The 26192-nt window shown below is 49.4% G+C and overlaps 13 protein-coding genes and 1 non-coding gene across 14 annotated transcripts; 7 read left to right on the top strand and 7 right to left on the bottom strand.

The window, feature by feature from the left end:
- Positions 1–223: 223 nt before the first annotated feature.
- Positions 224–1357, top strand: PV09_05537 (uncharacterized protein; the record flags this gene model as incomplete). Its single annotated transcript, XM_016359055.1, has 2 exons — positions 224–956; positions 1011–1357. The coding sequence occupies 2 exons, from the start codon at positions 224–226 to the stop codon at positions 1355–1357; spliced, it is 1080 nt and encodes a 359-aa protein (XP_016213194.1).
- Positions 1358–1863: 506 nt separating this feature from the next.
- PV09_05536 lies at positions 1864–1962 on the top strand. The gene has a single exon. It is a non-coding gene; the product is annotated as a tRNA-Leu (tRNA).
- A 194-nt stretch (positions 1963–2156) lies between these two features.
- On the bottom strand, positions 2157–3814 carry PV09_05535 (uncharacterized protein). Its single transcript, XM_016359054.1, has 2 exons — positions 2666–3814; positions 2157–2615 (listed from the first exon to the last, which is right to left on the bottom strand). The coding sequence occupies exons 1-2, from the start codon at positions 3435–3437 to the stop codon at positions 2203–2205; spliced, it is 1185 nt and encodes a 394-aa protein (XP_016213193.1). The 5' UTR covers positions 3438–3814; the 3' UTR covers positions 2157–2202.
- A 154-nt stretch (positions 3815–3968) lies between these two features.
- Positions 3969–6022, top strand: PV09_05534 (uncharacterized protein). The gene is made up of 5 exons (XM_016359053.1): positions 3969–4306; positions 4405–4456; positions 4585–4768; positions 4818–4878; positions 4930–6022. Exons 1-5 carry the CDS (start codon positions 4177–4179, stop codon positions 5022–5024), a joined length of 522 nt encoding a protein of 173 aa, XP_016213192.1. The 5' UTR covers positions 3969–4176; the 3' UTR covers positions 5025–6022.
- Positions 4782–6691, bottom strand: PV09_05533 (uncharacterized protein). Its single transcript, XM_016359052.1, has 3 exons — positions 6586–6691; positions 5393–6536; positions 4782–5348 (listed from the first exon to the last, which is right to left on the bottom strand). The coding sequence occupies exons 2-3, from the start codon at positions 6509–6511 to the stop codon at positions 5322–5324; spliced, it is 1146 nt and encodes a 381-aa protein (XP_016213191.1). The 5' UTR covers positions 6512–6536; positions 6586–6691; the 3' UTR covers positions 4782–5321.
- Positions 6692–6862: 171 nt separating this feature from the next.
- On the top strand, positions 6863–8549 carry PV09_05532 (uncharacterized protein). The gene is made up of 3 exons (XM_016359051.1): positions 6863–7712; positions 7765–7998; positions 8063–8549. Exons 1-3 carry the CDS (start codon positions 6945–6947, stop codon positions 8426–8428), a joined length of 1368 nt encoding a protein of 455 aa, XP_016213190.1. The 5' UTR covers positions 6863–6944; the 3' UTR covers positions 8429–8549.
- Positions 8374–9828, bottom strand: PV09_05531 (uncharacterized protein). Its single transcript, XM_016359050.1, has 2 exons — positions 8807–9828; positions 8374–8755 (listed from the first exon to the last, which is right to left on the bottom strand). The coding sequence occupies exons 1-2, from the start codon at positions 9756–9758 to the stop codon at positions 8535–8537; spliced, it is 1173 nt and encodes a 390-aa protein (XP_016213189.1). The 5' UTR covers positions 9759–9828; the 3' UTR covers positions 8374–8534.
- A 127-nt stretch (positions 9829–9955) lies between these two features.
- PV09_05530 (uncharacterized protein) lies at positions 9956–11706 on the top strand. Its single transcript, XM_016359049.1, has 3 exons — positions 9956–10262; positions 10313–10855; positions 10904–11706. The coding sequence occupies exons 1-3, from the start codon at positions 10070–10072 to the stop codon at positions 11680–11682; spliced, it is 1515 nt and encodes a 504-aa protein (XP_016213188.1). The 5' UTR covers positions 9956–10069; the 3' UTR covers positions 11683–11706.
- On the bottom strand, positions 11705–15684 carry PV09_05529 (uncharacterized protein; the record flags this gene model as incomplete). The annotated part of the gene is made up of 6 exons (XM_016359048.1): positions 11705–12203; positions 12257–12591; positions 12728–13647; positions 13936–15389; positions 15468–15488; positions 15539–15684. The coding sequence occupies 6 exons, from the start codon at positions 15682–15684 to the stop codon at positions 11873–11875; spliced, it is 3207 nt and encodes a 1068-aa protein (XP_016213187.1). The 3' UTR covers positions 11705–11872.
- Positions 15685–15935: 251 nt separating this feature from the next.
- Positions 15936–17598, top strand: PV09_05528 (uncharacterized protein). The gene is made up of 2 exons (XM_016359047.1): positions 15936–16041; positions 16101–17598. The coding sequence occupies exons 1-2, from the start codon at positions 15962–15964 to the stop codon at positions 17512–17514; spliced, it is 1494 nt and encodes a 497-aa protein (XP_016213186.1). The 5' UTR covers positions 15936–15961; the 3' UTR covers positions 17515–17598.
- PV09_05527 (uncharacterized protein) lies at positions 17494–19117 on the bottom strand. The gene is made up of 2 exons (XM_016359046.1): positions 18219–19117; positions 17494–18153 (listed from the first exon to the last, which is right to left on the bottom strand). Exons 1-2 carry the CDS (start codon positions 18701–18703, stop codon positions 17823–17825), a joined length of 816 nt encoding a protein of 271 aa, XP_016213185.1. The 5' UTR covers positions 18704–19117; the 3' UTR covers positions 17494–17822.
- A 605-nt stretch (positions 19118–19722) lies between these two features.
- Positions 19723–21904, bottom strand: PV09_05526 (uncharacterized protein). The gene has a single exon (XM_016359045.1). The coding sequence runs from the start codon at positions 21712–21714 to the stop codon at positions 20044–20046; it is 1671 nt and encodes a 556-aa protein (XP_016213184.1). The 5' UTR covers positions 21715–21904; the 3' UTR covers positions 19723–20043.
- Positions 21905–21977: 73 nt separating this feature from the next.
- PV09_05525 (T-complex protein 1 subunit beta) lies at positions 21978–24146 on the top strand. The gene is made up of 4 exons (XM_016359044.1): positions 21978–22033; positions 22132–22286; positions 22343–23717; positions 23785–24146. The coding sequence occupies exons 1-4, from the start codon at positions 22031–22033 to the stop codon at positions 23842–23844; spliced, it is 1593 nt and encodes a 530-aa protein (XP_016213183.1). The 5' UTR covers positions 21978–22030; the 3' UTR covers positions 23845–24146.
- Positions 24147–24392: 246 nt separating this feature from the next.
- Positions 24393–25994, bottom strand: PV09_05524 (cytochrome c1, heme protein, mitochondrial). Its single transcript, XM_016359043.1, has 5 exons — positions 25817–25994; positions 25571–25731; positions 25445–25507; positions 24793–25392; positions 24393–24733 (listed from the first exon to the last, which is right to left on the bottom strand). The coding sequence occupies exons 1-5, from the start codon at positions 25895–25897 to the stop codon at positions 24652–24654; spliced, it is 987 nt and encodes a 328-aa protein (XP_016213182.1). The 5' UTR covers positions 25898–25994; the 3' UTR covers positions 24393–24651.
- Between the last annotated feature and the right edge of the window lie 198 nt (positions 25995–26192).

The raw sequence follows: 26192 nt of genomic DNA, 5'->3' as shown, positions 1-26192 counted from the left end.
CTTCGGGATCGCTCTCGTCTATTAGGACTCCGCATATCGGAGAACCAGGAGCTGTCGTTTGGCATCACTCAAGACAACAGCCAAGATGAACAGCCAACGTAACTACTCAAACGTAGATCAACATCGCTGTAGTTGCTGAATCTGGTATTCCAAAACGCTGGTTACAGCTGGCATCACATGATCGTCTAGGATACTTGCTAGTTTATTATGTAGCGCGGAGAACATGTCTACACCATCCACTACTTCTAAAACTCAGGCTCGTCCTTCCAGCAGCGAAGCACCATCAATTTGTTCAAAAACTATGCAGTCGAAGATAGCTACTCCAATTCCTGGGCCTCCAGAGCCAATCCCTTCTTCGTATCAACCAAAATGTGCCATAAAAAAGCTGCCTGCTGATTCGACCTTAGAAGATATTCTAACAGTCATCGAGCAGGATGGCGGGGTCATTCTCACTGACCTCGTTTCTGCTGAACAACTTGCTGCCATTGACGCTGACGTTGAGGCGGAGAAAGAGTGGACACCGACTACAGAAAACAGTGCTTTGTCAATCATTCCAAAAGAAACACTTGTAGTGCCTGGTCTCGTGGGCAAGTCCGACACTATCGCAGAACTGTGCGAACATCCGGTTCTTGAGCAGCTCCGCAAACACATTCTGGAGTACAGATTTAGCGTGATCCGCGAAGACTTCGTTGAGGAGAACATCATAGATCCGCTCCTCAGCATAAGTAGCACCTTATATATTGGTTACGGCGCTCCTCGCCAGAGACTTCACAGAGACGACAATGTCCATGGAATCAAGCATGACATGCCCTTCCAGCTCAACCAGCAAAGTCAATTCGCCTGCCTCGTGGCTGGGTCTAGAACGACACGCGAGAATGGAGCTACCATGTTTGTTCCCGGCTCACATAAGTGGGACGATAGCCGACGTCCGCGGCTCGATGAAGTCTGCTTTGCAGGTATGTTGTCGTCGCCAAACGTATGTTGCAAATCAGTAATTAACTCATCACAAGAGATGGAACCTGGTTCGGCTCTCATCTTCCTGGCTAGCTGTTATCATGGGGGAGGCACAAACCAGGTTCCTGGTGAGGTGCGCAAAATCCACGGTCTGTTCTTTTGCCGCGGTAATCTCCGAACGGAGGAAAATCAGTTTCTCGCGATTCCAAGAAGTAAGGTCTTGAAGATGAGCCCAAAGATGCTCTCCCTTCTGGGCTACAAGAAGCCGACGACTGTGCTAGGCATAGTCGAGAACCACGATCCGTCTTTGGATTTAGAGGCTGTATTTAACCTGGAGAGCAAACGGAATATCTCCAAGCGAGATTCTGGTTTTCATTCTGCTGAGCGCATAGTTGTATCATAGTGTTGCGGTATTATCTTAATGATTGTCGTTTCTTTCATTTCCAAAAAAAAACTTCAGAAGCTCGGGGATTTCCCCCTGAACATTTGCTTTCCTTCGATCGAGCTGTACTCTCATGTTCTACACTTGCGATAACGATTGTTCTGCTTCTTAATTAGACAACGGGTAGGTTGGTCGTAAACGCACCTGTAATGACTGGAAAGCAATGGCGTATATTATGCAAAGTCACCAATATTTTTGAGCAGAGTAGATCGAAGGAAAAGTTCATACTCGAAACGGTTGAATCATGTCGGTGTATCCAGTTCGCGATATTTTTTTCAATCTAGCTCATCCCCTTCAACGTTGCTCCAAGCAACGGGACTAAGATGTTTGAACATCTGCGGACTTGCCTGATTAGTTAACAATTCCTCTTCTTGCTTGTCATTTAGCATCACATTTTCTTACTTTTCTGGGTAACAGACAATTGAATTATAATTGTCTTTGTGGTTTGGACATCCTTTAAGTTATAAGGCAAGATGGCCGAGCGGTCTAAGGCGCCAGCTTCAGGTCACAAATTGTGTAAGATGCTGGTCAAGAAATTGGCGTGGGTTCGAATCCCACTCTTGTCAACGTTTCTTTTTGGCCGTTTTATCGGAAAATAGTGGGGATGAGCACATCTCTATGTGCTCAGGCTCCTTAACCTTTTTGTTACATTCGTAATCCAATATCGAATAATAGTCTACCCTCATGTATTATTTGGGGTGTGGTAAATTTCAAATCACTTCTTCAGGCACAAAAAGGCGAGAAAAATATTTATTCCTTACTGACAAAAGAATGCTTGATTATAAGTTATGTTCCTAACTAGAACTTCATAAATGATCTCTCGATTTGACTTGCTGTAGCAATGAAACCACTTCCGATCTGCCATTCGTTCTGAATATCTCAAGTTCCTGCAATCCATTGCGAAAGCTTTTGTAGTCTGCATCCGATCTACAGCACCCACCGGGAACTTTGCAGCCAATACACCGAAGTGGTTTGTAATCTAGGAGCTGCACTGTTAATGAGCGGAGACTAATGCTCCTTCTGGCGTGCGATGCGTCGGGATGGATATTCCACTTTGACAAGATGTGCGACAAGTGACCAAACTCCATTGCAAAACATTCGTACTGGCCATGATCAGGACTTGCAAATGACATCATCCTTTTTTGGAGACCGTGCCAATACACACTGCACAGAGCCTGTATTGCCTGAAAAATGTCTTCCCGTATCAGCAAGAGAGCAACTGGGTATCATTAGCATTTGTAAGTGCGTCGATAAAGGAGTCAGTTTGACCTTTTGAATGAGGCGGAAGATCTGCCGAAAATTCTTCATCTTCACAGTTGACAATTAAAAGCTCATTTAGCCGCCCTTCACGCTCTTCATCCCGCATTTTTAAGATAAGCTCGACTGTGTTGTCGGGATCATCCGACATCATATCTTCCATGCTGCTGCTATCACCCGAAGAAGTTGTACTTATCCCTGAAATCAGCGAGGGGATCCTGATCTCAAATACTAGGTGCATAAACATTCGTTTGAAATCGTCCACTAGTCCAAGAGCCCAAGTGATGTAAAAGTACACTTCATTTCCAGCCTCTGTCATGATATTTCGGTAAAAATCGCAATGTTGAGTGATGAACGGCTTGACCATGCCAACCGTGTCGTACTTATCGCTTATCACGGCCAAATTGAACAGCGCGTCTAGTGATAGCTTTTTCGGCACCATGTTGAAGCGCAAGTGGGCAATGTTACACAGGAGCATGAGAGCTTCGGGGTCATCATCCTGTAGAGATGCGGCGCGAAGACCGGCGGCCGAGTTCGCGTTCTCCATGAATTTCCCGCTGAACATGGCCTTGAACACTGGGCTGCCGAGCGAAAGTGCTTTGGACGAGACCTGGAACTGGGCCAAAGACGAGCCGTTGCGTTGAAAGGGCTGCACGGCCAGAAGGACGTCACCGTCCCGGTCAAACACTATCCGTCCTTGTCTGGCATCATCTGGCATCTTCTGTTTCTTGCTCGCATCTGTAGCTGAGGGCGTGGGCCTTTTTCGTTTCCCAAGGGCGTGCATTTGTCATGTGAAGGACGGCGTTGATGACGGACGCAGAGCTCTTCTTATTGTGAGTGATGAAGGGCGCTGGGCGACAAAGCTTGACTGCGATGAAAGGACGTATCCATGATGTATACAGCTAAACCAACACGTGCGCCATGGCCGGCTTGTGTAGAATCAGAAACTTGATGGCAGCCAGAAGGGCAGCTCGCTTCGCTCGCCATAGGGCTGTTAGCGCGTCTGCTGACAGTCACTCAGTAACTAGACCAGTCCCCCCTCTCTGGCATGGGGACACTTGCACACGGAAGGACTCTTGACACAAATGGCACGGCTTCGATGCACACAGAGCACACACGTATGTGATATAGCAGAAGGCGAACCCGATACGTGTGTATTGGGCCTCTTGCGCAACGCTGAGACAATGGCACGACAGCTCGCGTGATGACGAACTGCGTTTAGTGGGTCGTTGGGCTTTCCCCGCATTCGTGGTGGACCCGCCAATCATCATCGCCTCGTCTACCAGACGCTCTCATCGACAGGAGCACATCACGAGACATGTCCTTGCGGGGTTGGGCAGGCGCTCCGAGTCGCTGCTGCCCCGTGTTACGAGGGGCTGTGACTTTGCTCCTTTGCTCAGCCTGTCTTCCTCGTCCTTACACCTACAATCACACTTCTCACCCCTTCATCAATCGCCCTCCAGCCTTGCGCTCTCGTCTCCTGTCAGCCTGAACTGATCGACAGATCCTCCTCACAACACGTCATGGCCGAAACATCAGCACCACTCTCCAAAGTAGACTCTGCCATCGAGCACGGTGATGCTGCTGAGAAGAAGTCCTCCCACCGCAGGGCAAGCAGCTCAGCGACGGGCGTTCGCAACATTGCAGACCTAGGTGTGTTTGATCGCCCTTTCAATCTCACCCCGTCCACGTCGATTCGGCTCCCTCGGCAAAGACGCGTAGCACTGGAATTGTGAGCTGACAGTCCGCAGAAAAGGAGGGAGTGGAGATCAAGATAGCACCAGAAACCCAACATTTGAACTGGTAGGTGTTTCTCTGGCTTCCTGGACGCTGTTGGGAACATCCCTAGTTGTTCCCGACCGTTCCGGAACTGCCACCGACAGACCCTTGAATGCAACCATGGTGGGGTGATTTGCTCACTTGCTGGCCAGGAAACTGAATACCTCACCTAGCACGGTTGAGGACAAGGAGGCATTGAAGAAGCCATTGTGCCTACCGCTTGTCAAGAAAATTGACCTTCACTTTCCGCTGGGACTTGAAGTAACTGCACGGAATCTCAAGGGTGTCACCATCAAGGACGCACTAGACGCGATCCACAAGCAGTTCAAGAAAAAGGCAAGTCTCTGCCATCCAGTTGTGGTAATCTCGCTCATGATCTCGACAGGCCGATGACGAGCTTGATGCTCCCTATCTCGCTGGATTCGAGTGGGACAAGGAGGAATGCTGTAAGTTCGCCCATTTATTTCTGCTAGCGTAACTGTCTGACAAGTGCCTAGATACCAGATTCATCGTACATCAGAAGAAGACGGGCGAGCCAGTGAGCAAGGCAAGCAAAAAGGCAGCCAAGAAGGCAGCTGCTGATGCAGAATAACGCGTCTTGTCGTACTTCCGGCGTTCGGACAAAAGAGTTTGTCGTGCACGATGTAAGAATCTAGGCGACTGTTGCCTCTTCGTTGCTGATGCTCGTTTGCTGGCGTCCAACAAGTATCATATCGCGAACCATAACTCTGCACACCTCTTGCAAGGTACTACCCAAGACATTTTGAGCAGGAGTCTTAATAGAATGGCTTGACTGTCAATTGGCCCAATCCTATCTCTCTTTATTTTCATTTGTGAAAATCTCCACGTTGCACACATCCCTGATTGTCACTGACTCGATTTTCAACGCTCAAGTCCACGGGCTCCAAATCTCCTTCTAGTGGACATTAGCTCATTCTTTTTATTCAGATCTTCACCTACTGTCAGTTTTTTGGTTCTTGCTGCTTCAGACCTAACTTCTGGTAGCTTCAGGTCAATCTTCCAGCTTCCAGCGATAACGGAACATTCGAGAGACGATTTGGTTTTGATGCATCGTCTCTGATTGATTTTGAAAGTTTTCAACTTCTTGCATGCTTTTGAGAGTTCCGCCAATCTTTGTTCGTCTAAACTGACGTCCAACTCTCCAACTTGGTGCGTGGGACAAAGAACGATTTCGACTTGTTCCAGGTTCCTGCCCTCTGCAATTGCATCGAAAACCTTACCCTTCCACGTTCCGACGTTACTCACGCTTATACTAGCGCTTAGCGCCATGAGCCCTTCATGTTTAACAATGAGTGACCGGAACTGTTCGATACAGATTGTGTAAAGAGTGATGTTGAGGTTTTTCAAGAACCTTGGTGCTGAGTCTTCCCCAACCAAGCTGGTTATGAGAAATTCGGAGAATGAACTGTCGATCGTTTGAACACCATCGTCTAGCGGCTCTATATCAACACCGTTGTTGGCATTCTCGGGTGGTGCAATATTGAATGTGCAACTGATTAAGCCATGATGAATAAGCGAAGACAGTTCACCAGCAGGTACGCTCTCAGTTAGTTTGTTATTACCTCTGCCATATGTGTAGTTGATTTCCAAAAACATCAAAGGTTTTTCTAGACTTTTTACGACAGGTGCAATCGTCTTCACAAACGAAGCGGTGATGAAGGTATCCAGCAGGTGCAACGCTCTCAGTTTTCTGGCACCTTTGATAAAGGTCACAGCGTCTTCTTCCGTTTCTTCAGAAGCTCCTGTGAACGACTGACCGTACACAATCAAAGATCTCAACTCGGGCAACTCCGCAATCAGAGCCCTCAAAAATCCTGTCGGATAGCCTCTCGTAAAAGATTCCAGCGTGAGAGACTGTATTGAAGGCGGTAGATGAGTCACTTTCCACGGTTGCTGCAGCACATTGCCGTACTGCTCCACACTGATTACCGACGTTAGTGTCAGAGCTATGAGGCCGCCGGCCTCAGTCGGAAGCTGTGGGAGGTTGAAATCATTCAGCGGAATTTGAGCACCATTTGCCATGCCGGGCGCTGTTGATTCGTTTCTCATTGCAGCCATGGATTATGACTTTGCTTTTCTTGCGCTTACTTGGTCAACACTAGGAGCTACTTCAGAGTTCCTTATTATCTTACAAGGGAAGGTTTCTGCGGCGCGCAGTAGATGGAGGTTCGCTGTTACAAGTATAGTTCCAATCATTTGGCATTCATTGAGCTAATGATTCCTCCGGCCAAGTGTTGTGCGGGGCGAACACAAATCAGCAGGCCTGGATGATCGGGAATAAGACGTTTCGCGTGGCGCCGAAGGCTGAGTGCGACGATCGGCAGGAAAATTCGGAAACCCACCACGCCCAAACTATGACACTTGAAAATTCGCGACCCCATTTTCTGCGTCCTAGCTCCGTTGTGAATCATGGGTCTTTATACGGCCCCTTTTCGCTTGCCAAATGTATGCTCTTGATCTTTCCCACCGTTTGCGCGACTGAGGCGCCAAGATGACCTCGATCAAAGTGTCGGATGTATCATCGCCGGAACCGGTCCGCGATGATATCATTTCTGAGCACAGCGTGGACGTGCCCGTACCCGTGGACGAAAAGGACCTAGATGAACCTGCGTATGGGTGGGTTTGCACGATCTGTGTGTTCTTCATCAATGGCCATACCTGGGGCCTCAATTCCAGCTATGGCGTGTTCCTCGCATACTATCTTGCCAACAACACGTTTCCTGGAGCCACCCGACTGGACTACGCCTTTGTCGGAGGCCTCAGCATAAGTCAGGCAATGTTTGTTTCGCCTCTTGCCACAGCCTCAGTTCGATATCTAGGAACCAGATACACCCTTCTGATCGGCGTCTTTTTTGAGACCTTGTCCTTCATCGGAGCATCCTTTGCGAAATCCCTCTGGCAAATTCTTCTAGCGCAAGGAATATGCTTCGGATGGGGAATGGGTTTCTTGTTCGCCGCGTCCGTTGGGATTGTGCCGCAATGGTTCCACCGCCGTCGTAGCCTCGCCAACGGCATCGGCACCGCAGGCTCGGGCCTTGGGGGCATGGTTTATTCTCTTGCTGCGAACGCAATGATCCAGCGCATTGGTCTAGCTTGGGCCTTCAGAGTTCTCGGAATCATCTCTTTTTTCGTCAACTTTGTCTGTTCGATTCTTATCAAAGACCGCAACAAGCACATCTCTGTCTCGTTACATGCCTTCGACGTCAGATTTTTCAAGCGACCAGAATTCTGGCTCTTGCTAGGTTATGGGTTTTTCAGCGTACGTCCAGACCCCTTCAGATCCGTAGGACACATATATTAATGTATAATAGATGCTGGGATACATTGTGCTTCTTTTTTCGCTACCTAACTATGCAGACTACATTGGTCTCACGGCAAAACAGGGCTCTATTGTCGGTGCCGTGCTCAATCTTGGTCAGGGCATTGGACGACCACCAATTGGTTATTTCAGCGATTCCGTGGGACGCATCAATATAGCAACTGTAATGACGCTATTTTCGGGCTTGCTCTCGTTCATCGTCTGGGTCAACGCGAAGAGCTTCGGCGTAAGTTTAGCTTACGATTTCGTTTGGTTTTTCCTGTGCTGCGGGATGCTAATGTCGGAAAAAGGTACTCGTGTTTTACGCCTTGATAGGTGGTACAGTTGCAGGCACCTTCTGGCCTACCGTCGGCCCGGTCACCGCAGAAGTCACAGGTCTGGCGGCGCTACCAGCGGCATTGAGTATAACGTGGGTCAATTTAGTGCTCCCGACGACATTTTCGGAGCCAATTGCTCTCGAAATTGTGCAACATACAGGCAGGTACCTAGGAGCCCAGCTCTTCACCGGTTTCATGTACTGCACTGCCGCCTTCTGTATATGGATGCTGAGGGCCTGGAAAATAGGTGAGATGGAAAAGAAACAACGGACACGTGATGAAAGTCTTGGTCCTAGAAATAGCTTTATTAAGCGACTATTTATGATACAAAGAGTGTAGACAAACATATATGTGCTCTTGAGTATAATATCCGAACAGCAAGTCAAACTAACTCTTAATTCTGCAACGGCTCACCTAAGTATCTAAAACAAAAAAGTAGGGTATCTTACTCCGTCTTCACAGTTTGTCCAATCTTGTCTAGTGGCTCACCCTTACCACCGTATGCCTGCGGAACGGACTCGCCAAGTTCCCCTGCAAGCGAGGTAGCATAGCTCATGACTGTGAACTTCTTCTGCGTTTCTTTGGATATAAAAACTCGCATAGCAGTGAACATCCACGACATGATCAAGGGCACGGAGACGAAGAACTTGCGGCTCATGGTTTCGGCTGTGCAAAAACGTCAGCGGCAAAGCCTAGACGACACCCCAAAGCACTTACGATAGTAGGCGCCAAAAACCTCAATTGCTTTCTTGCTCGCCGCTTTGACCAACGGGTCCTGCCTTAGGAAGCTCACATTCATGTAGTCGTGGACCTGAAATCCCTGGTATGGGTCAGGACCCTGACCATAATCAGGAATAGGCTTCGTAGCATTTGCAAGGCCCAGTTCGTGCACAGATCGCTCCATAAGCGCAACTCTCCACTTGATGAACGCATCTAGATCGCCAAAAGTTTCTTTGTTGTCCTTGACAGCGCCATATATATTGAACGTGCACACGTCCACCTCGTTCTTGCTCTCCGGAACGCCGGTGAGTTTGAGGATGTAGCCGAGGCCGCCGAATTTCTTCTGGGAAAAAACTTCATCCTTGACCTTGAGCGGCTGAAATTCCTTTCTCCATTTCAACGTCTTGGTGAGCTGGTCTTTTGCCTTTCCAAGGTCATTGGCATTGGCGCGAAGGAATTTCTGAAGAATGAGTTTGGTGTGAAAATTGCCCTCTGGTTTTAGCGTAACGCCGTAGACCTCCGTGTATTCGCATTCCTTTAGTATTTCGGGCAGGAGTTGAAGAAATTTATGGAGGGGATGTTCGGCGTCGAGCGTTGGCCAGCCATCACCCACGGCTGCAGGTGCTTGTGCTTCATCCTTCGTAGGTGGTTGCGTTTCGTCCGTTGTAGACGGTTGCGCTTCATTCGTGGCCGGCGCTTGCGCTTCGTTCGTGGTGGGCGGCTGCGCTTCGTTCTCAGCAGGCGGTTGGGCTTTGTGCTCAGCAGGCGGTTGCGCTTCGTCCTTAGTAGCAGGCGCTTCACCACTAGGCGTTGGCTCCGTTGGAGGATGTGCAGCTTCGGTCGCTGTTACAACTTCTGTTGCTGGTGCAGCTGCTGGAGTTTCCGGGGCAGCCGCAGAAGCCTCAGTAGTTGCTGTCGTCTCAACCGGAGTCTCCTTGACATCAGCCATGTTCTCTGACTGTCAATACTAATGTTTGCTTCGAGTTCTGTCTGAACTTTTGGTTGCTTCGGAACCTAGGCCCCTTTTAGATGGATTGATAAGATGGGGTGAAGCTTCGGAGCATTACCCAATTTGGCCGTACTACGTCTCAACCAATACCAAGCTGTTTCTTCATGTTGAGACTATAAGTTTTCGAGTGCATAAGACTTTTATTATGGCCATATTCAACTAGATTTTGTGCATCATATACATTGATTTAGAGCCTAGTATTCACCGCCCCATCCTAAGCTAGTTCTATATGGTTTCTCCAAGTGCTTCAGATGCTATTAGCCGTGGCGTTTGCTCTAATTGCATACATCTTATGTATTGTCGTGTATCGTCTTTATCTGACTCCTGTGCGGTCTTTTCCCGGGCCGCGATTGGCAGCGTTGACTTTCTGGTATGAATTTTACTATGATGTCTGGCTGAGGGGGAAATATGTTTGGAAGATTGAAAAATTACACCGCAAGTACGGTAAGGTTGTGCGCTCAATGTGTTGTATCGTGATAATGATGGGGACGCAGGGCCCATTGTTCGAATTAATCCGGAAGAACTTCATATAGACGACCCGTCGTTCTATGATGAGGTCTATGTTGGACCCACTAGGAAGACGAACAAATGGCCATGGAGTGCAAAAATGTTCGGTACGACTATGGCAACCGTGGGAACCGTTGATCACGATATTCATAGACAAAGGCGCACTGCGTTGAACCCATTCTTCTCGAAAAAGTCTATTTCTGGCATTGAACCCAGCATTCAAGCTCATGTAATCAAGCTGTACAGAATTCTTGTCAGTTTCAAAGGCACCGGGCACATTGTGAACCTGAGCGATGCTTTTGCTTGTCTTTCAGCGGATATAATTAGCGACTGCGCATTTGGTGAAACATATGGCCTCGTTGGCTCACCGGATTTTGCGCCAGAATGGAGAAAATTCATGATGGATTTGAGTCTTGGAACGCATCTTATGAAACAATTTGGCTGGGCGTACCAACTGCTCATGGCAACTTTCCCCTGGGTTTTAACTCGTCTGCATCCACTGTCTAGGAAGTTGTTCCAATTGCGCAAGAGTATGCTCATAGGGCAATTAGCAATTATGTACGACTGACATACGATAGGACTGAAAAACCAAATCGAGATCATTCGCAGTTCGGTCAAGGACAACAGAGTCTCATCTAGAACACTTTTTCACGCACTGCTGAATGGAGACTTGCCTGATGCAGAGAAGTCACCAAAAAGACTCACCGACGAAGCCCTTACCGTCATTGGGGCTGGAACCATCACAACCGCGCACACCCTAGCTTTAACTGTGTTTCACGTATTGTCACGGCCGATCGTTCTTCGAAAGCTGCAACATGAGCTTCATAAAATCTTCACCAGTAATACCGAAGTGACTTGGAACATACTGTCCCAGTCGCCGTACTTTTCAGCCGTTGTCACCGAAGGTCTTCGCTTGGCCTTTGGTGTGTCTCATCGTTTGCAAAGAGTTTCGCCCGACGCAGATCTTGTCTATCGGGAATGGATCATTCCAGCAGGTACTCCAGTCAGCCAGACTCAAATGTTTATTTTGACAAGTGAGAAAATCTTTCCCAATCCGCAGGAGTTCATACCCGAGAGATGGCTACCCATTGCGACTCTGATGGGACTACCGTCGGCCTCGGAAGCGAAAAGGTTTTTTGTACCTTTCAGTCGTGGAACGAGATCTTGTGTCGGCATGAATCTTGCATACGCAGAGCTTTTCATAACCATTGGGACACTGCTCAGGCCTATAAACGCTGGAGGGCAGTTCGAAATGGACTTGTTCGAAACGACACAGAGAGACTTCAAAGTAGAATATGACTGGTTCAATCCGTGTGCAGCACTAGACTCACGAGGCCTTCGAGTCTCAATAAAATAGGGTGAGTCAAATATGTAATCAAGCCATTCATAATTATCCTTATAGAGCTATGGAATATACCTCGATGCCTCCAAAGCCTGCACCAATTTGTGATAGCCACCTTGAATACAGGGGGAAAAAAGACTATGAAATTCTACAGCATACCGAAGCGTCTCGCTAGATTGATGCTATCCAAATAGAATCATGGTCGTCATCGTTCGATTATTTTTGTCTTGAAATCATCGACGGTCATGAACTTCATATTGTTATATTTAGTGGACCAATATTCTGCCTGTTTCAATGCTCCCTCGGAGCTTGGATGGATAACGATCCAATTTCTCGAGTGCTCGCGATAATGACAAAATATCAAATCGAAAGCTTTCAGTAGCAAATCGGTATCTATGTGCGTTTCACCGTAAATGTCCTCATTGGACATGTCAATCCACGACGGTTCATACACGACGCCATCCGTAAGGTCAATATTCTCAGTTGTAGAATCTGTTGATGTGAGATCCACTATTTCATCCCATAATAAAGCTCTACTGCATTGCGGGTCAGTGACTAAAGCCTCAACAAACTGTGTGGAGTAGCTTACGAGATATTTCCTGCCTTATGATCTTCAATGTGATCTTCGGCAATTTTCAGAAGCCAGTCTGCAGCCCGGGGGCGCATAAAGAGCCTGCGAGATTCTTGGCCGGGGACTTTGGTTCTGTTTCGCTCTTTAACGTGTCTGATAATTTCTAATACCTTCTCTGGTTCTTGTATAAGAACCTCATCAGTCAAAAAAAGCGTGTGGCCAGTTTTGAATATCCTTTTTAATCCAATACTTCCATTTTTGGTATCTGTTGTAAGTTGGAAGAAGTTGAACCTGCAGAAAAGTAGATAGCTGAGATATGGTATATCGCGATATGCAATCAATCGCTCGTCAAACTATGAGCCCAGTCAGCGTCAAACTGAGTCTTTACGAACTTGTAGAACAACGCAAACACAAAGTAAGAAGCAAGAAGATGTGGCCTGATTCACATTTTCCAAGCGTGACCCTAGCTGAGATGTGGGATGAACTTACGATCACAACTCCTTCATTATGATTTTTGAAGTCGCTCCAAGATCCTAGAAGATCTGGAACGTGTACAATTGCTCCGGACCATCGGAGAATTCTTGCTAGCGCCTCGATCTCTGCTTCCCGGTCATCGTCAAGAAGTAGAAAGACATTCTTTTTAACCATATGAGGCGCAATTGGCCATGTGAAAAGATCTTCAAAGTCCATATCGAATGTATGTCGGAACCATAATCTTATTTCGTTCTCTGCATTCCCATCGGAGGTTTGATCACGTTCTGCTTCTGCTTCGACAGGGCCACCCGTAGCAATTCGGATATCAAAGGCAATCATTTGTTTGGGTGGCTCTTCATCCGCTTGCTCCACATTTCCGCGACTTGGGAAGAGGATGACAGTCATATCTTTAGCTTGCAACAGTAAGGCGCATCCTTCATGAGCCAGATGGTCTGCAAGCTCGGCCACCTCAATTTCGTTCTCAGGGGGTAGGCATTTGCCGGTGGCGACTTTGTTGTTGTAAATTGGAGTGATGAACGCTTCAATATCCGCCCAAGGACTAACTCGCGCCTGTATCACTACCCCTGACTTTCCGAAATAATTTTCTAGTAAGGAACAAAGTTTAAGATCGAGCTCACCAAAGGTTACTGGCACCTGTAACTTTCCCATGTGCACAATGAAAGTGAAGAGATTTTCCGGGCGTTCAACTAAGTTCGCAGGAACGTCGTTTTCTTTACTTGAACATATAAGTAGAGTATCTGCACTCCGTAAGGAAAGCTGTTCAAAGGTTGAAGTTGGTGTTGAGCTACGTCGTTTCGGTGCAGTTCTTGGCAGGTTGTTGTCAGGAATAACATTTACGACGCTAGAGAAGTGGGTGGAGAATTCATTGCTAGGATTGCTTGCGGTATTTTGCAGAAGCCTGGGATCCATAGGCCCTTTAAAGATATCAGCCATTATTCATACGACGAGACATCTCCTTTTATCAAAGCTATAAATATTGAAAAGCCACGATAAATCTATACAAGCTCGATATCTCAGAATTGAAAAGCGTCCTTAGTTGTCTATTTTTGTAATAAAAAGGCAAAAATGGGCAGAAAAGGCTGATTCACTGTCCCAATAAAACTGAGTATAGACACTCTTATCAACCAAAAACTTAGCTGTAGATAGTATCGGGCCACCAGTGCCTGTTTTGATTCTAGTGTTGATATCAAGAATGTACTTACGTGGCGCACTCCGCTCATGTGGTGGACTGGCAAGCAGGGGCCTAATTTCATGAGCAAATTTGCAATCCTCGGCTGCTTTTCGGCAAGGGGGTCCATTATTGTACGTGCATCCAAACCAGAAGTAACATGTTATGGTCTTTGGACAAGCCATTGGGGAAGGGTCAACGAGCTCTCCCAGCGTCTCGTGGGCAAAACTGCAGTCCTCAGCCGAATTACGGCAATTGCCAGCCGCCCAGAAGTGGCACGTCTTTTTCTTTTGAATAAGATGGTCATGGTAATGCCAGTTGCCTTTAATCGGGATCCAATGCGCATATGCACAAGCCGTATCGTCTCGTTCGCACCGAGGTTCACCACGGCATTCGAAGCCACAGACAATAGGTGGATCGTCATACTTCGGCCATCGATCACTACCAGCATCTCTTTCTCGTGCTTGCTGATGCATTATTGGCGTTGCAACGGCTAAGATCTGGTCCTGCTGATGTAGGAAGCGACATTGTCGTTCACCCTCTGGGCAGACCCTATTAGAATAAAAATAACAGCAGATTAGTGGGATGGACTGTGCCAATGGAGAGACTGGCTTCGATTCGGGCTGATCTTTCTGCTTTCTCTGCTGTCCTTGGGATACAGTAGGCATAGTAGATACGACGGGTGTACTTATCGAGTTATTTCGGTGAGTAGATGGCCGAGTTCTCATTTCACTAGGGATCTGGAGGATCAAGTTCTTCGGATCAGGAGGATCTCCATCTTGCTTCCGCCTAGTGGCTGCCCGTAAATGGGAAGGTGTATATATCCTCTCGGGATTCCTCGATTTTGGGTTGCGTAGCTGGGGTTCATCCTGGCTGTTTCTAAAAACTCCCTGCGTTGGAGCTGTTGATTGGTACACGTAAGGTGCTTTTGTGTTCCCTAAAGCATGCGGATTTGGCGATTGCGAGGCGGAACTCGAGGTCGTTGAAGTTGCAGGCCTAGTGGAAGGTCTAGACGCATAATCAGTAACAGATGCATTGGAAAGTGTCTGCGGCCTTTCCGATGAATCTCTTGCCCTCTTGTAAGAGTTGGAAATCAGATCAGAAAGTGGTTTCTTTCGCTTTTTCGTGTTTCCAGATTTGGAGGAAGTGCTAGCGTTAGAGCAAGTATCATTGATCTCGTCATCTCCTCCTTTCTGCGTTTGATCGACGGCGTCCTCGTCACTGTCTTCGTCGAAAGAGACAAGCATGTTTCCATCTGTCTTTTCGAAGGGGCGTTCAGCCACTTCTTTTTGGTTTTTGCGTCCTTTCTTGGTCTCGCATACTCGCGTCCGCTTCTCCGTACTTCTATAGATCGCCACTCGCTTCTCGAAATCAGTTACATTGAATTTGTCTGCAAGGCCTTTCTTGATTTTTTCCTTATCCTTAGTCCAGCATGACAATATCTCGTCCTTGCCATGGGTGATGTCCTCGACTGTCTGCCAAGTGGATCTGTAGAACACTGTTAGGCCATTACTTTCACTGGCCAGGGCTCACGGGGCGATCGGTAGACTAGATAAACGAACGCACTCTTCTTCTGGATATCCTTGCCTACCGTTGGTTAGATCACGGCTTCAAGATTGTAAATAAACCTAAAGTACCATTTTATTAGATACTCAGTTCTTTTATGGTTTCTTCTTTCCGCGAGAATGCAATCTACGAGATACACATCCCCGTCCAGTTCGTCGCCTAATGTGGCAGCCTCATCCTGATCTCCGTGGTCGGGTGAAGTAGCTTTTGTAGCCATCGCAGCTTCGTGCCGCGGTGGTAGAACTAGTCAAACACTGTATTGCGACGCGAGACTAAGAAAGTTGAAAGTCTTCATTCGCGTGAGGACTGACCCAAAAGAAATTCAGAGGCCAGAGGTTGTGAGGAAGCCACCACCGCCCAGCATCTGCATTCTCCAACCACGGGATGAAAACAGATTATATAATATTGTAATTTATAGTGGTCGAATTCCGCATTGGCTCGCGTCATCTCTCACTTGTCGGTGTCACCACTTGCTGTTCAGCATCGATTAAAGGATGGCCGCGCCACTGAAACGGCTTGCAGCCAAACGTGTAGCCATCGTTGGCGCCGGTCCGTCAGGCATGGCAGCCGTGAAGTGAGGAAAGATCTGATCGCCAAGCGCATACGCAGAATTTGACCTTCTCACACATGTAGATATCTAAACGCCGAGAGAGCGTTCGATGCCATCACTGTGTTTGAACAAAGACGTCATGTTGGAGGCATATGGCGGTACACAGCACAACATTCTGGTGACGGCATGTTCGATGTTCCGCAGACAAATCCTCATGTCGGCTTGGAGCAACCCGTGGCAGGAGGAAACAGCGACACCCAGAGCAACGAGTGCCAGTTTCTAAGTCCCATCTACGAAAGACTGGAGACCAACATCCCGAAGTCGTTGATGGGTTATTCCGACACTCCGTGGGCCGATCATTTGCAAGTCTTTCCCCGTCATGAAGATGTCCAGGAATACCTCGAAGCATACGGTGCAGAGCTTATTCCCAGTATCAAATTCATGACACAGGTCACAAGGGTCACTCCAGCCGAGGACGATTCATGGCTTCTCGAGTATAAAGATTTGCACACAAAAAAAGCCCATGCAGAGACTTTTGACGCGGTTGTGGTTGCAACAGGCCATTTCAGTGTACCGTACGTACCGGAAATAGAAGGACTTGCAGAGTGGAATCAACGGCACCCAGGCTCTGTATCCCACAGCAAATACTTTCGTGCTCCCGAACCATTCAAGGAAAAAAAGGTCGTCGTCATCGGCAGCTCAGCATCGGGCCTTGACATAGCCTCGCAGATCTCTACATTCTGCCGGAAACCCCTTCTGCTCTCCCAAAGGTCCGTCTCGGACCTCGCCGCCGGCTTCGCAAACGACCCCGACATATCCGTTGTTCCCCAGATCACACACGTGGATGCAAACGGGCGCACGGTCTTCTTTTCGGATGGGCGGATTGAGCAAGACGTAGACGAGTTACTCTTCTGCACAGGATATCTGTACTCCTTCCCGTTTCTCGAGTCCTTGGAGCCAAATCCAATCAGTGACGGGACACGCGTCGAGCATACGTACAAGCATCTTTTCTACGCGCCGCGTCCCACACTCGCATTCCTGACGCTTAATCAGAAAATCATTCCGTTCCCGTTGGCGGAAGCCCAGTCTGCTGTGCTGGCTCGCGTTTGGTCTGGTCGGCTTACCCTGCCGTCCACAGAAGAGATGGTCGGTTGGGAGAAATCTGTCATTGATGAATGTGGCAGCGGCGGCAAATTTCATGTGCTTAAGTTTCCAAAGGACGCCGAGTACATTAATGAGCTGTATGACTGGGCCGTGAGTGCGGAGAAAGTGGATGGGCTTGAGAATGACGGTACTGGTAAGTTGCCCAAGCGCTGGGGTGCGTGGGAATATTGGGCAAGAGAGAACTTCCCGAAAATTCGAAAGGCTTTCATAATGCATGGAGAGGGAAGGAAAGATATCACAACATTAAAGCAGCTAGGTTTCGAGTTTCCAGACAGCGGAGAGGCTGTGAACAAGGGCAGGGAAAGCAGTTCTGTATCATCATCAGAAGGTTGATTTCCTGCTTCGTGGCCTCGCAGAATGATGCATGGACTATTTACTCTGTCACCTATGCTTCTCAAATTTAGAGATAGATTAAAGGAGTATGTCTTGTTCATCTAGTGTCACAATACTCAGTATTCTGAATACATTATTCGTATAGTCAGGAGATGATCCTTTACGGGAGTTCAATTATTTGAGAATTATCACGGCGGTCAGTTTGCTAGAGACCATTAAACCGTTCGAGTAGATCCAAAACCGAGGACCCAAGAAGAAGCTGTACGTCATTAACAAAAAAGATCTCCATCCAGCACAGGTAAGTTTCATCATCTCGATAGCTCGTTGACTCGCGCCGAAGCAGGCCGCTTTGGGTTGGCACCGGACATGGTTAGACGCTCTCGCGAGCCGTCCAAGTACGCGTTGCTTCCAGAACTAGGAATCTGCGCCTGTTGTGTTCCAGTCATGCCCATCTCGGGGTGCGGATTTGAGAGCGAATTGGCAATGTCCTGGGCTCGAAGCATCGAGTCGCGAGCGTAGCCTCCAGTAGCCCACTTGCGAGCCTGTCGGCGCTTAAGCCAGATACCGCCAAAGACGGCAGCGATGGAGGCGAGGAGAAGGACAATTACCAAGATGATCCATTGGTAGTGGGTCGATATCCTGTTTGATGTTAGAGTCTGACTGGGACGTGGTATTGGTCAAAGATTGGGCGCTACGGCACGTACCATGACTTTGGGCCTTGAGTGCCGCTGTTGCTGCTGGTCGAGCTGTCTGCCGTCGCGGTAGCTCCAGACGATGTTGTCGTCTGGGTAGCCAAGGCATTCACTTGATTGCCCTGCGGCGTGACGACCGCCCCACTCGAACACAACTTGACATACCACTGCTGGATCTCCTTCCTGTCCGATTCCGAGGAACAGGCGTCGTCGCAGGTCGGGCTCACGCCTCCGGCTTTGTAATTGACCAGATAGTTGGAATTGCAAAAGCAGGTCTGGTAAATTGCCTGACTCTGGACAGGTGCAATGGGAGGAACGCATAGCTGGGCTGCGCTGACGAGCGTTTGGCACGAGAAGGCACATTTGGGGAGCTTGGAGGGGTCGAGGAGAGTGCCGACCTGGGCGGCGACGAGGTTTGCCAGGAGCGCGAGGATGAAAAGCGAGGACGTTCTCCGATTCATTGAGAACAGCGTTGTCACCACTGAATGGAGCGCCATCCTGAGGTTGGGAGCGCTTTCTGGCAGCCCATGGCACGGCACCGAAAGCACTCAGTCGATGCTGCAAGGCACTCGAGTGGCAGGCGGAGACAGGATAGACTCAGCAATCGAATCTGCCGTTGCGCGTTCGGCTGGCTAAAAAGGCTGCAGGACTCGCGACGGGATCACACTATGATGAGCAGCTCGGCGTGTGCCGTAGCGAATCCTGGGCGCAGAGACAAGGATCACGTCCGGGTGCGTGTCGTAAAATGAAGCCCAGCGATCAGGGCGGCGCAAGCATTCTGTAGGCCGGTTGGAACGAGTGTAACAGCGTGAGTGACAGTCGAAGAACGACGCTCAGGACGATGGGACGAGCGAGCGTTCCGACAGTGGACGAGCGATGGCGAGCGCAGACACAAGCACCAGCTTCGGCGACAGCTGGCTACTTGCGTGCTTAAGCTCTCGGAAGGCGCAAAGGCAAAGTCGCGCTTTCCCTGTCGCGCGACCAGCCAAGAGCGCCAGAACGTTCCTGCCGGACTCGCAAGCTCGCCCACGCCAGAGGCTCGCCCTCGAGAGCGCCGAGTCGTCCACGGCTCCTGCCAGGAAATCGCGCCCGCTCGGCAACAGCACTGGCGAGCGTCGAGCGCTGGGCCATCGCCGACTGCTCGCCGTCGCAACCGACCCCACACAGCGGCTCTGCCGTCGAACCGCTCAATTCACATGCCTGCCACAAGCCAACTTCGCCCTGGTACGTTGCTAAGTTAAGCCAAACGAGACTACTGTACTTGCATCGATTCTCTCGCTCCGCCCGCGATCGGCCGGCCAATCAAGCCCCTGCCTCTTCAGTCTGTGCCGTTTCAGCCTTGGGACAACCGTGGCCCCAGACACTCGAGCTTCTAGAAGGCTGGCACGCTCAGGTTCCGTCATCTGTGTCTTGCCGTCGTCGCTCCTGTCAGTCAGACTGTGTGTGCCTTTGCCTCCTTGCTCCCGCCATGTCCAATGCACGATCTCAATGGCTCTCACGCGCGCCACGTCATGTGCGGATGGACGGCGAAGACCGAATTCACTTGGACCTTTCATCGCGTTGCCGCATCGCAAGTCACGTGTGTTGATCTCGACTCTTCATCTTCATTGCTGTACCTGCACTTAACGCAAGACACGCGTCCGCATGAAAGGCTAGTCGGACGACAGTACACTCAACAGGCCCACAGGTTGTGCCTCCAGCACCGGCCTCTGCCTTGATTTTCCAGCGGGGAGCCGCAACATCGACGCTCAGCTCTTTCCCTGCTAGGTCTCGATTTGGCCTACATTGCTATATATCTCTGCGCAGTGAATCGCAAACGCCCTCATTTTCAGCGCCGTCATCGCTTCTTCGGGCCCCTGCGCCTCTCCCACACCTGTATGTAACTCTCCTTTGTGCTGATCAGCTCGACATTGAGCCTTTCCACAAACAGATCCTGCATCTCCATCCATTCCTCCCTTGTCCGATCCAGGATTTGGACTTTCCACACCTTCTTCTCCGCTTCCCCCTCCACGCTGTCATCCCTGACCTTGACAGCCTCGTGCGTGATGTTCGCAATGAGATCGTAGAGTACGGGCTCGCCGTGTGGATGCAGTGCAGGGTTTGGCACTGTGTACGGCGCCATGTCGAGCGGCCGTTGGGGATCGAATGTTACAATAGTGGGGTTTCGTTCAGAAATGAACTTGTTGACGCTGAAGCGCTTGATGTGGAAGAGTAGGTAAGGCGGCAGCGGATGCAGGAGTCGGTAGCGGCGGCGATGATTCATGCGCTCTTGGGCTTGGAGCCCGTCGTACTTGTTGAGGACACCACCCGGTCCGTACAGAGGCACATGCGGTATGATGTTCTCCTCGAATTCATCCTGAAAAAGCGGCGCGGGTGGTAGATCTAGAGTAAGGATCATAAAGTGCGTGTTCTCGATTTTGGAGTCCGCGTCTTCGAATCGGAGACGATCGCCCGCATCCGCACGCGCCGTTATGAGCTGGGATTCGATTTGCAGATTTCCCTGGAAGACTTTCTGTATTATGCTTGACCCTGGTTTCGTCTTTGATCCCCCAACCGCAAGGTGCAAATTGTTCAGAAACCATGACATGAACTCCACAGGATCCGACTGTTTGGTCAAGGTGAATTTCTTGTTCGACCGCATGGAAATCTCCTGGAGCAGTTCATGTGGCGAAACGTGCGACTTGAATGCTTTGGGATTCCATATCTTGCGCACGAGCGTGCTGAATCGTTGCGCCAGCGTCGCTTTTGAGCTCAGGTCCTCTAGCATAAAGTAGTTTCGGATGGGTGGTACATGTGCTAATGCATGCATGACCACGTTGAAGTAGTCGTTCGCCTTGATGTTGTTCATGCCCACATACCCGGGTACGTACTTTCTCCCTAGAAGATCCCACGCTTGCTTCTGCTCCTTGTCCAATCGCAATACTTCCTCCTTCGGCAGACGCGGGTCGACGACGAACTTGATATCGTCCAAGCTTTTGCTGTGGACCTCATAGCCTTCGGGAAGCACGTAAACCTTTTTGGTCTCCATGTTGATGAATACATGATGGTCCTCCTCCAAGGCATGGAAATATGCCTGCGACTTTGGACCGCGCCCTTGGTAGTACTTGCCGCAAACGAGACACGCATATACGTTGATATTAGACAACGTGACCGAACACAACTTCTCGAAATCGAAATCCAGCACCTTACGGTCTATCGTGTCTAGATAAAGATCGTCGTAGCCTTCTACAGGCGCCTTTTGCCGTGATGAGGGTGCATCCTCAGCTTGATCTTCGTCATCGATATCTGCTCCCGCCTCTTCCAGCTCTTCATGTAAAGCTTCGTCTCCACCAAGGATATCGACCTTTTCTCTGTCAATGGGTCGTAGTGGCATCAAACGATGACCGTTCGTCGATGTGCCATTGGCTTCATTTTCCTCCTCGCCGTCTTCAACTCTGGCTTTTTTGGGAGCAGGAGAATCCACCGACAATGTCTCCTCAAGTGATTCTTCGGCGCGCCGTTTTGACATTGTTTGCGACTCTTTTCCTGATGAAATGACTGACAGCCTGTACAATGACACAGGTCTCGATGTTTCCGTCCCGCCCTGCCGGTGAGATTCGAGGACTCAAAGTCCCCTTTTTATCTTGGGTATTTGGATGGCCGAGTTTTTGTTAGGCGGCAGAATGAGGATAGAACATTGTAACAGGCAAGAGGTGAGGATGTTTCTCATTCGCATCAGTTCGAGGGTCCGAGCTTCTTGCAGACATCCAAAAAATTACACGCGACTGAATACGCGATCTCCGTCTCAACGTCGACAAGATCTCGTATCGTACATATACGTCAAGATGGTATGTTTCTCGATTGTTTAATTTGCTTAGGACATAACTATCTTGAGCTGAAAGAATCGTTTGCCTTGACAGCACAGCGCTAACCTTCTGCAAATTAGTCGTTCGAAAACCCAACGCAGATATTTGCCCAAGATGTGACAGAAGAGAAGGGCGAGAACGCCAGGCTGTCGGCATTCGTAGGAGCTATAGCAGTCGGCGACCTTGTCAAAAGCACTTTGGGACCAAAGGGTATGGACAAGATATTACAGTCGGCGTAGGAATCTTCATACCCCGCGATCAGCCCATTCATTTGCTAAACCTGCGTGACAGTTCGACCGGAGAAATTATGGTCACCAACGACGGAGCCACTATTTTGAAATCTATAGCTCTAGATAATGCCGCCGCAAAAGTACTCGTCAATATTTCAAAAGTACAGGACGACGAGGTGGGAGACGGCACTACCTCTGTCTCTGTTCTTGCAGCAGAATTGCTACGAGAGGCAGAGCAGCTGGTAAATCAAAAAATCCACCCCCAAACGATCATCGAAGGCTACCGGATAGCATCGCAAGCAGCCTTAAAGGCACTAGAAGACCATGCTGTTGACAACAGCTCTGATCCCCAGAAGTTCCGAAAAGACTTGATCGCCATTGCCCGCACAACCCTCTCCTCCAAAGTGCTTTCCCAAGACCGCGACCATTTTTCCAACCTTGCTGTAGACGCTGTATTGCGAATGAAGGGCTCTACCGATCTTACACACATACAGATAATTAAAAAGGCTGGTGGTAAGCTGAAGGATTCGTATCTCGACGAGGGGTTCATTCTCGACAAGCGAATTGGTGTCAACTGCCCGAAGCGCGTTACCAATGCCAAGATCCTCATTGCAAATACCGCTATGGACACAGACAAGATCAAGATCTTCGGCGCGAGAGTAAAGGTCGATTCAACCGGCAAGCTAGCAGAACTTGAGAAAGCAGAGCGCGAGAAGATGAAGGAGAAGGTCGAGCGAATCAAGAAACATGGTATCAATTGTTTTGTCAATAGGCAGCTCATCTACAACTGGCCGGAACAACTGTTCGCTGACGCAGGCATTTGCAGCATCGAGCATGCAGACTTTGATGGCGTTGAAAGGCTAGCTCTTGTTACGGGCGGGGAGATCACGAGCACCTTTGACCACCCGGAGAACGTTAAGCTGGGCCACTGCGACCTGATCGAAGAAGTCATAATAGGTGAAGACACGTTGATTCGTTTCTCAGGTGTTGCCGCTGGGCGGGCTTGCACAATCGTTCTCCGCGGAGCAACGGAGCAGCTTCTCGACGAGGCCGAACGCTCACTGCATGATGCCCTGGCAGTTCTCTCACAGACTGTCAAAGAACCGCGGACGACACTCGGTGGTGGCTGCGCGGAAATGATAATGGCGAAGGCAGTAGATCAAGCAAGTCAAAATGTGGCAGGCAAGAAGGCACTGGCCGTGGAAAGCTTTGCGAAGGCGTTGCGCCAGCTCCCAACCATCTTGGCGGATAATGCCGGCCTTGACAGCAGTGACCTTGTCAGCAGGCTCCGAAGGGCAATCTATGCAGGAATGACGAGCTCAGGTTTGGACCTACTAAAGCCTGGAGGCGGAATCGCAGACATGCGTGAGCTTGGGGTTGTCGAGTCTTACAAGCTGAAGAGGGCGGTTGTAAGCAGCGCCAGCGAGGCTGCGGAGGTATGTTCTGCCCCTAGTGCTTTACATCTATCTATTTTGTCAGACCACTTACTGATTTTGATTACAGCTGCTGCTTCGAGTTGACAACATCATCCGCAGCGCACCCAGGAAACGGGACAGGATGTGAAATGAGCATGTCGAGTACGATTGATGACACGATTATGTATGCTAAGGCCTGTTCGCGCGTTGTCGTGGTCTACATCCTACATAGAACCAAGAGCGTGTAATGCAAAGAGTCCCGAGAGATATGGGCTGCTGTACATCCCATTCGCTTCACAACTTCCTTGCATCTGTTCTTTCTGTAACTCTGCTTCATTTCTCGACTTTCTCACTTTCGTACGTCGTGTTTCGGAGACTGTCATACAGTCCGCGCTGTCTCGTGTATCCTCTCTTGTCATCACGACCTCAGAGGTATTGAGTCGTCTTCTGCTTAATTTTGAAAGAGAAAAAAATTAACCTCGACGCTGTCTCCTGCTCGCAATCAAAATTAAGGACTTTTCGACAACGCGAAGTCCACAACTGTGTTGATTGCGATGAGATACGTGGCATCCGCCAGGAATTGTTCCATGGTTCGAGGCTTGATACGACCAAAGCTCTCCATGCCAAAGTTCTTCCTGTCACTGCAGTCAACTTTATAGAGAGTCAAGTATATTTTGATCACGTAAAAAAAGCAAATGAACGAAGTCCGGTGTATTCAAGTGCGCGAGAAGGCGTTTCTTTCTCTTACATCTACCAGCAGTATGCTTCGCTCCATCTATAGCACACGAAATCAGAGAGACGATAAAGGAAATCCCACTGTCGAATGTAGTAAGAGTTCTGTACAGTTCGCAACTAGGAAGCAGTAGTAAGCTTTACATGACGAATCTTTCTCATCCACTTCCACTGTCCTTTCATCCTCGCTAAAACCCTTCCCTAATGAGTCTACATCTAACGTTTACTTCTGGAGTTTCGAGGCTGGTGGCGCTGGGGGCGGTGTGTATACAAGCTTCCGTGTTTTGAGAGGCGACCACTTGTACCTGTTCACACAACCAAGTTAGCTATTGCATGATCTTGAGGGAGTTGTACTACAGCATACCTCTTGACCCACACGCTCAGAGCAAAGAGAACGCCAGTCGCTGCCATAACCTTCCAGCCCATCTTTTTACGCTCGTCAGCCTCGGGCTCTGCGGCCCAGTTCAGGAATTCGACAACATCTTTGGCCATCTGAGATGTTGTGGCAGGAGTTCCGTCTTCGTACTCAACGAGGCCATCATACAAGACACGAGCCATAGCAATGCCAGTACCTGGGAAGTAAGGATTGAAGTTTAGGCCTGCCTGCACAGTAGCACCCGCTGGAGGCTCCTCAGGGTAGCCCGTTAGCAGGCTGAAAATGTAGTCGCAGCCACCGTGTCTTGCCTTGACGATGAGAGAGAGGTCTGGGGGCAAAGCGCCATTGTTAGCAGCACGGGCAGCTTCGTCATTCTTGTACGGTGACGGGATGTAATCCGATAGCTTTCCAGGTCGCTTCTCAATCTCACCCTCATCGTTGGGCTCGGTGTCATACTCATTCTCTTCCGCAAGAGCCTTGGCCTCATCAACCGTCATGATGGTGCCGACCAATGAACGATATGGAATACGGGACAGCGAGTGGCAGGAGGCGCATACTTCACGATACACTTGAAATCCTCGGCGCAAACTATAGAAATTAGTTTTTGCTCACATTGTTTGTGCGATATTGGGGCTCGTACGCAGCGTGGTCGTAGGTCTTGTGAAATTTGGTGTGCTCCCACGGGTACTTTGTGGGATGGAGACTGCATCAACATCATCGTTAGCCATCATTGTCCATCGTCAACTCATCAAACATCTCTTCATACCCTTCTTCAGCTGGTGTCATGGCATGTAAAGGTCTGCCAAACATGTGGTAGTACCAGGCAATGGTGCCAATCGCGACAACTGTCGCAGCACCACCGCTCGCCAGGTTCTTCCATGAGGCAGCAGCGGATTCGGTCGAGGAGCTCGATGATGATGCCGCACGCTGTGTTCAAACATCGTAATTAGCCATTGGCCTTTCCATCGTCCGCAATGGCTTGCTAGCCAACGTGTGAAGATTTGTCCCGTACCTTGGATGTCCGGCTAACCTGCTGGCGAGCAGCGGCGGCACCGACCGAGCGAGCCGACCGGACACACGATCGAGCGAGCATTGTGAGCAGTAGCAAGCACAAGCTCCAAGGCGATGTGGAATGGGGTTGGAGGTGATCAAGACGTGAACTCTTGTTGGTGTGTGGTCTACGATTCTCTCAGCAGGTCGCTCCTGCTGCGCCAAGCCTGCGGCCTGACGGGCCAATCGCGATGCCTCATTAAAAAGCTGTCTTTCCGTTTTCTGCCGTACCAACCTACCCACAGTTCCTCTGGCCTTAACATCTGTTCATAAATTGTTATATGTGGCATTATCTCTAATCTTCTCTTGATATGAGCTTTACGGATGGATGCCACTGA

Source organism: Verruconis gallopava, assembly GCF_000836295.1.
Source record: "Verruconis gallopava strain CBS 43764 unplaced genomic scaffold supercont1.17, whole genome shotgun sequence".
Classification (NCBI taxonomy): domain Eukaryota; kingdom Fungi; phylum Ascomycota; class Dothideomycetes; order Venturiales; family Sympoventuriaceae; genus Verruconis; species Verruconis gallopava.
Note: the sequence above shows the minus strand (reverse complement) of the source record. Positions and strands in the feature narration are given on the sequence as shown.

Coding starts and splice junctions, on each gene's coding strand:
- PV09_05534 (XM_016359053.1), top strand. CDS start 4,177: ATGGCCGAAACATCAGCACCACTCTCCAAAGTAGACTCTGCCATCGAG. Junction 4,769..4,817: donor ACAAGCAGTTCAAGAAAAAG/GCAAGTCTCTGC, acceptor TGATCTCGACAG/GCCGATGACGAGCTTGATGC. Junction 4,879..4,929: donor GTGGGACAAGGAGGAATGCT/GTAAGTTCGCCC, acceptor ACAAGTGCCTAG/ATACCAGATTCATCGTACAT.
- PV09_05533 (XM_016359052.1), bottom strand. CDS start 6,511: ATGGCTGCAATGAGAAACGAATCAACAGCGCCCGGCATGGCAAATGGT. Junction 5,349..5,392: donor CAAGAACCAAAAAACTGACA/GTAGGTGAAGAT, acceptor AATGTCCACTAG/AAGGAGATTTGGAGCCCGTG.
- PV09_05532 (XM_016359051.1), top strand. CDS start 6,945: ATGACCTCGATCAAAGTGTCGGATGTATCATCGCCGGAACCGGTCCGC. Junction 7,713..7,764: donor TAGGTTATGGGTTTTTCAGC/GTACGTCCAGAC, acceptor AATGTATAATAG/ATGCTGGGATACATTGTGCT. Junction 7,999..8,062: donor TCAACGCGAAGAGCTTCGGC/GTAAGTTTAGCT, acceptor TGTCGGAAAAAG/GTACTCGTGTTTTACGCCTT.
- PV09_05528 (XM_016359047.1), top strand. CDS start 15,962: ATGGCCGCGCCACTGAAACGGCTTGCAGCCAAACGTGTAGCCATCGTT. Junction 16,042..16,100: donor TCAGGCATGGCAGCCGTGAA/GTGAGGAAAGAT, acceptor TCACACATGTAG/ATATCTAAACGCCGAGAGAG.
- PV09_05524 (XM_016359043.1), bottom strand. CDS start 25,897: ATGCTCGCTCGATCGTGTGTCCGGTCGGCTCGCTCGGTCGGTGCCGCC. Junction 25,508..25,570: donor ATGACACCAGCTGAAGAAGG/GTATGAAGAGAT, acceptor ATGTTGATGCAG/TCTCCATCCCACAAAGTACC. Junction 24,734..24,792: donor CTGAGCGTGTGGGTCAAGAG/GTATGCTGTAGT, acceptor TTGTGTGAACAG/GTACAAGTGGTCGCCTCTCA.
- PV09_05531 (XM_016359050.1), bottom strand. CDS start 9,758: ATGGCTGATGTCAAGGAGACTCCGGTTGAGACGACAGCAACTACTGAG. Junction 8,756..8,806: donor GGTTTTTGGCGCCTACTATC/GTAAGTGCTTTG, acceptor GTTTTTGCACAG/CCGAAACCATGAGCCGCAAG.
- PV09_05527 (XM_016359046.1), bottom strand. CDS start 18,703: ATGGCGCTCCATTCAGTGGTGACAACGCTGTTCTCAATGAATCGGAGA. Junction 18,154..18,218: donor ACTCAAGGCCCAAAGTCATG/GTACGTGCCGTA, acceptor AACATCAAACAG/GATATCGACCCACTACCAAT.
- PV09_05535 (XM_016359054.1), bottom strand. CDS start 3,437: ATGCACGCCCTTGGGAAACGAAAAAGGCCCACGCCCTCAGCTACAGAT. Junction 2,616..2,665: donor TCTTCCGCCTCATTCAAAAG/GTCAAACTGACT, acceptor AATGATACCCAG/TTGCTCTCTTGCTGATACGG.
- PV09_05530 (XM_016359049.1), top strand. CDS start 10,070: ATGCTATTAGCCGTGGCGTTTGCTCTAATTGCATACATCTTATGTATT. Junction 10,263..10,312: donor AAAATTACACCGCAAGTACG/GTAAGGTTGTGC, acceptor ATGGGGACGCAG/GGCCCATTGTTCGAATTAAT. Junction 10,856..10,903: donor GTTGTTCCAATTGCGCAAGA/GTATGCTCATAG, acceptor GACATACGATAG/GACTGAAAAACCAAATCGAG.
- PV09_05525 (XM_016359044.1), top strand. Junction 22,287..22,342: donor GACAAGATATTACAGTCGGC/GTAGGAATCTTC, acceptor CCTGCGTGACAG/TTCGACCGGAGAAATTATGG. Junction 23,718..23,784: donor GCGCCAGCGAGGCTGCGGAG/GTATGTTCTGCC, acceptor TTTTGATTACAG/CTGCTGCTTCGAGTTGACAA.
- PV09_05526 (XM_016359045.1), bottom strand. CDS start 21,714: ATGTCAAAACGGCGCGCCGAAGAATCACTTGAGGAGACATTGTCGGTG.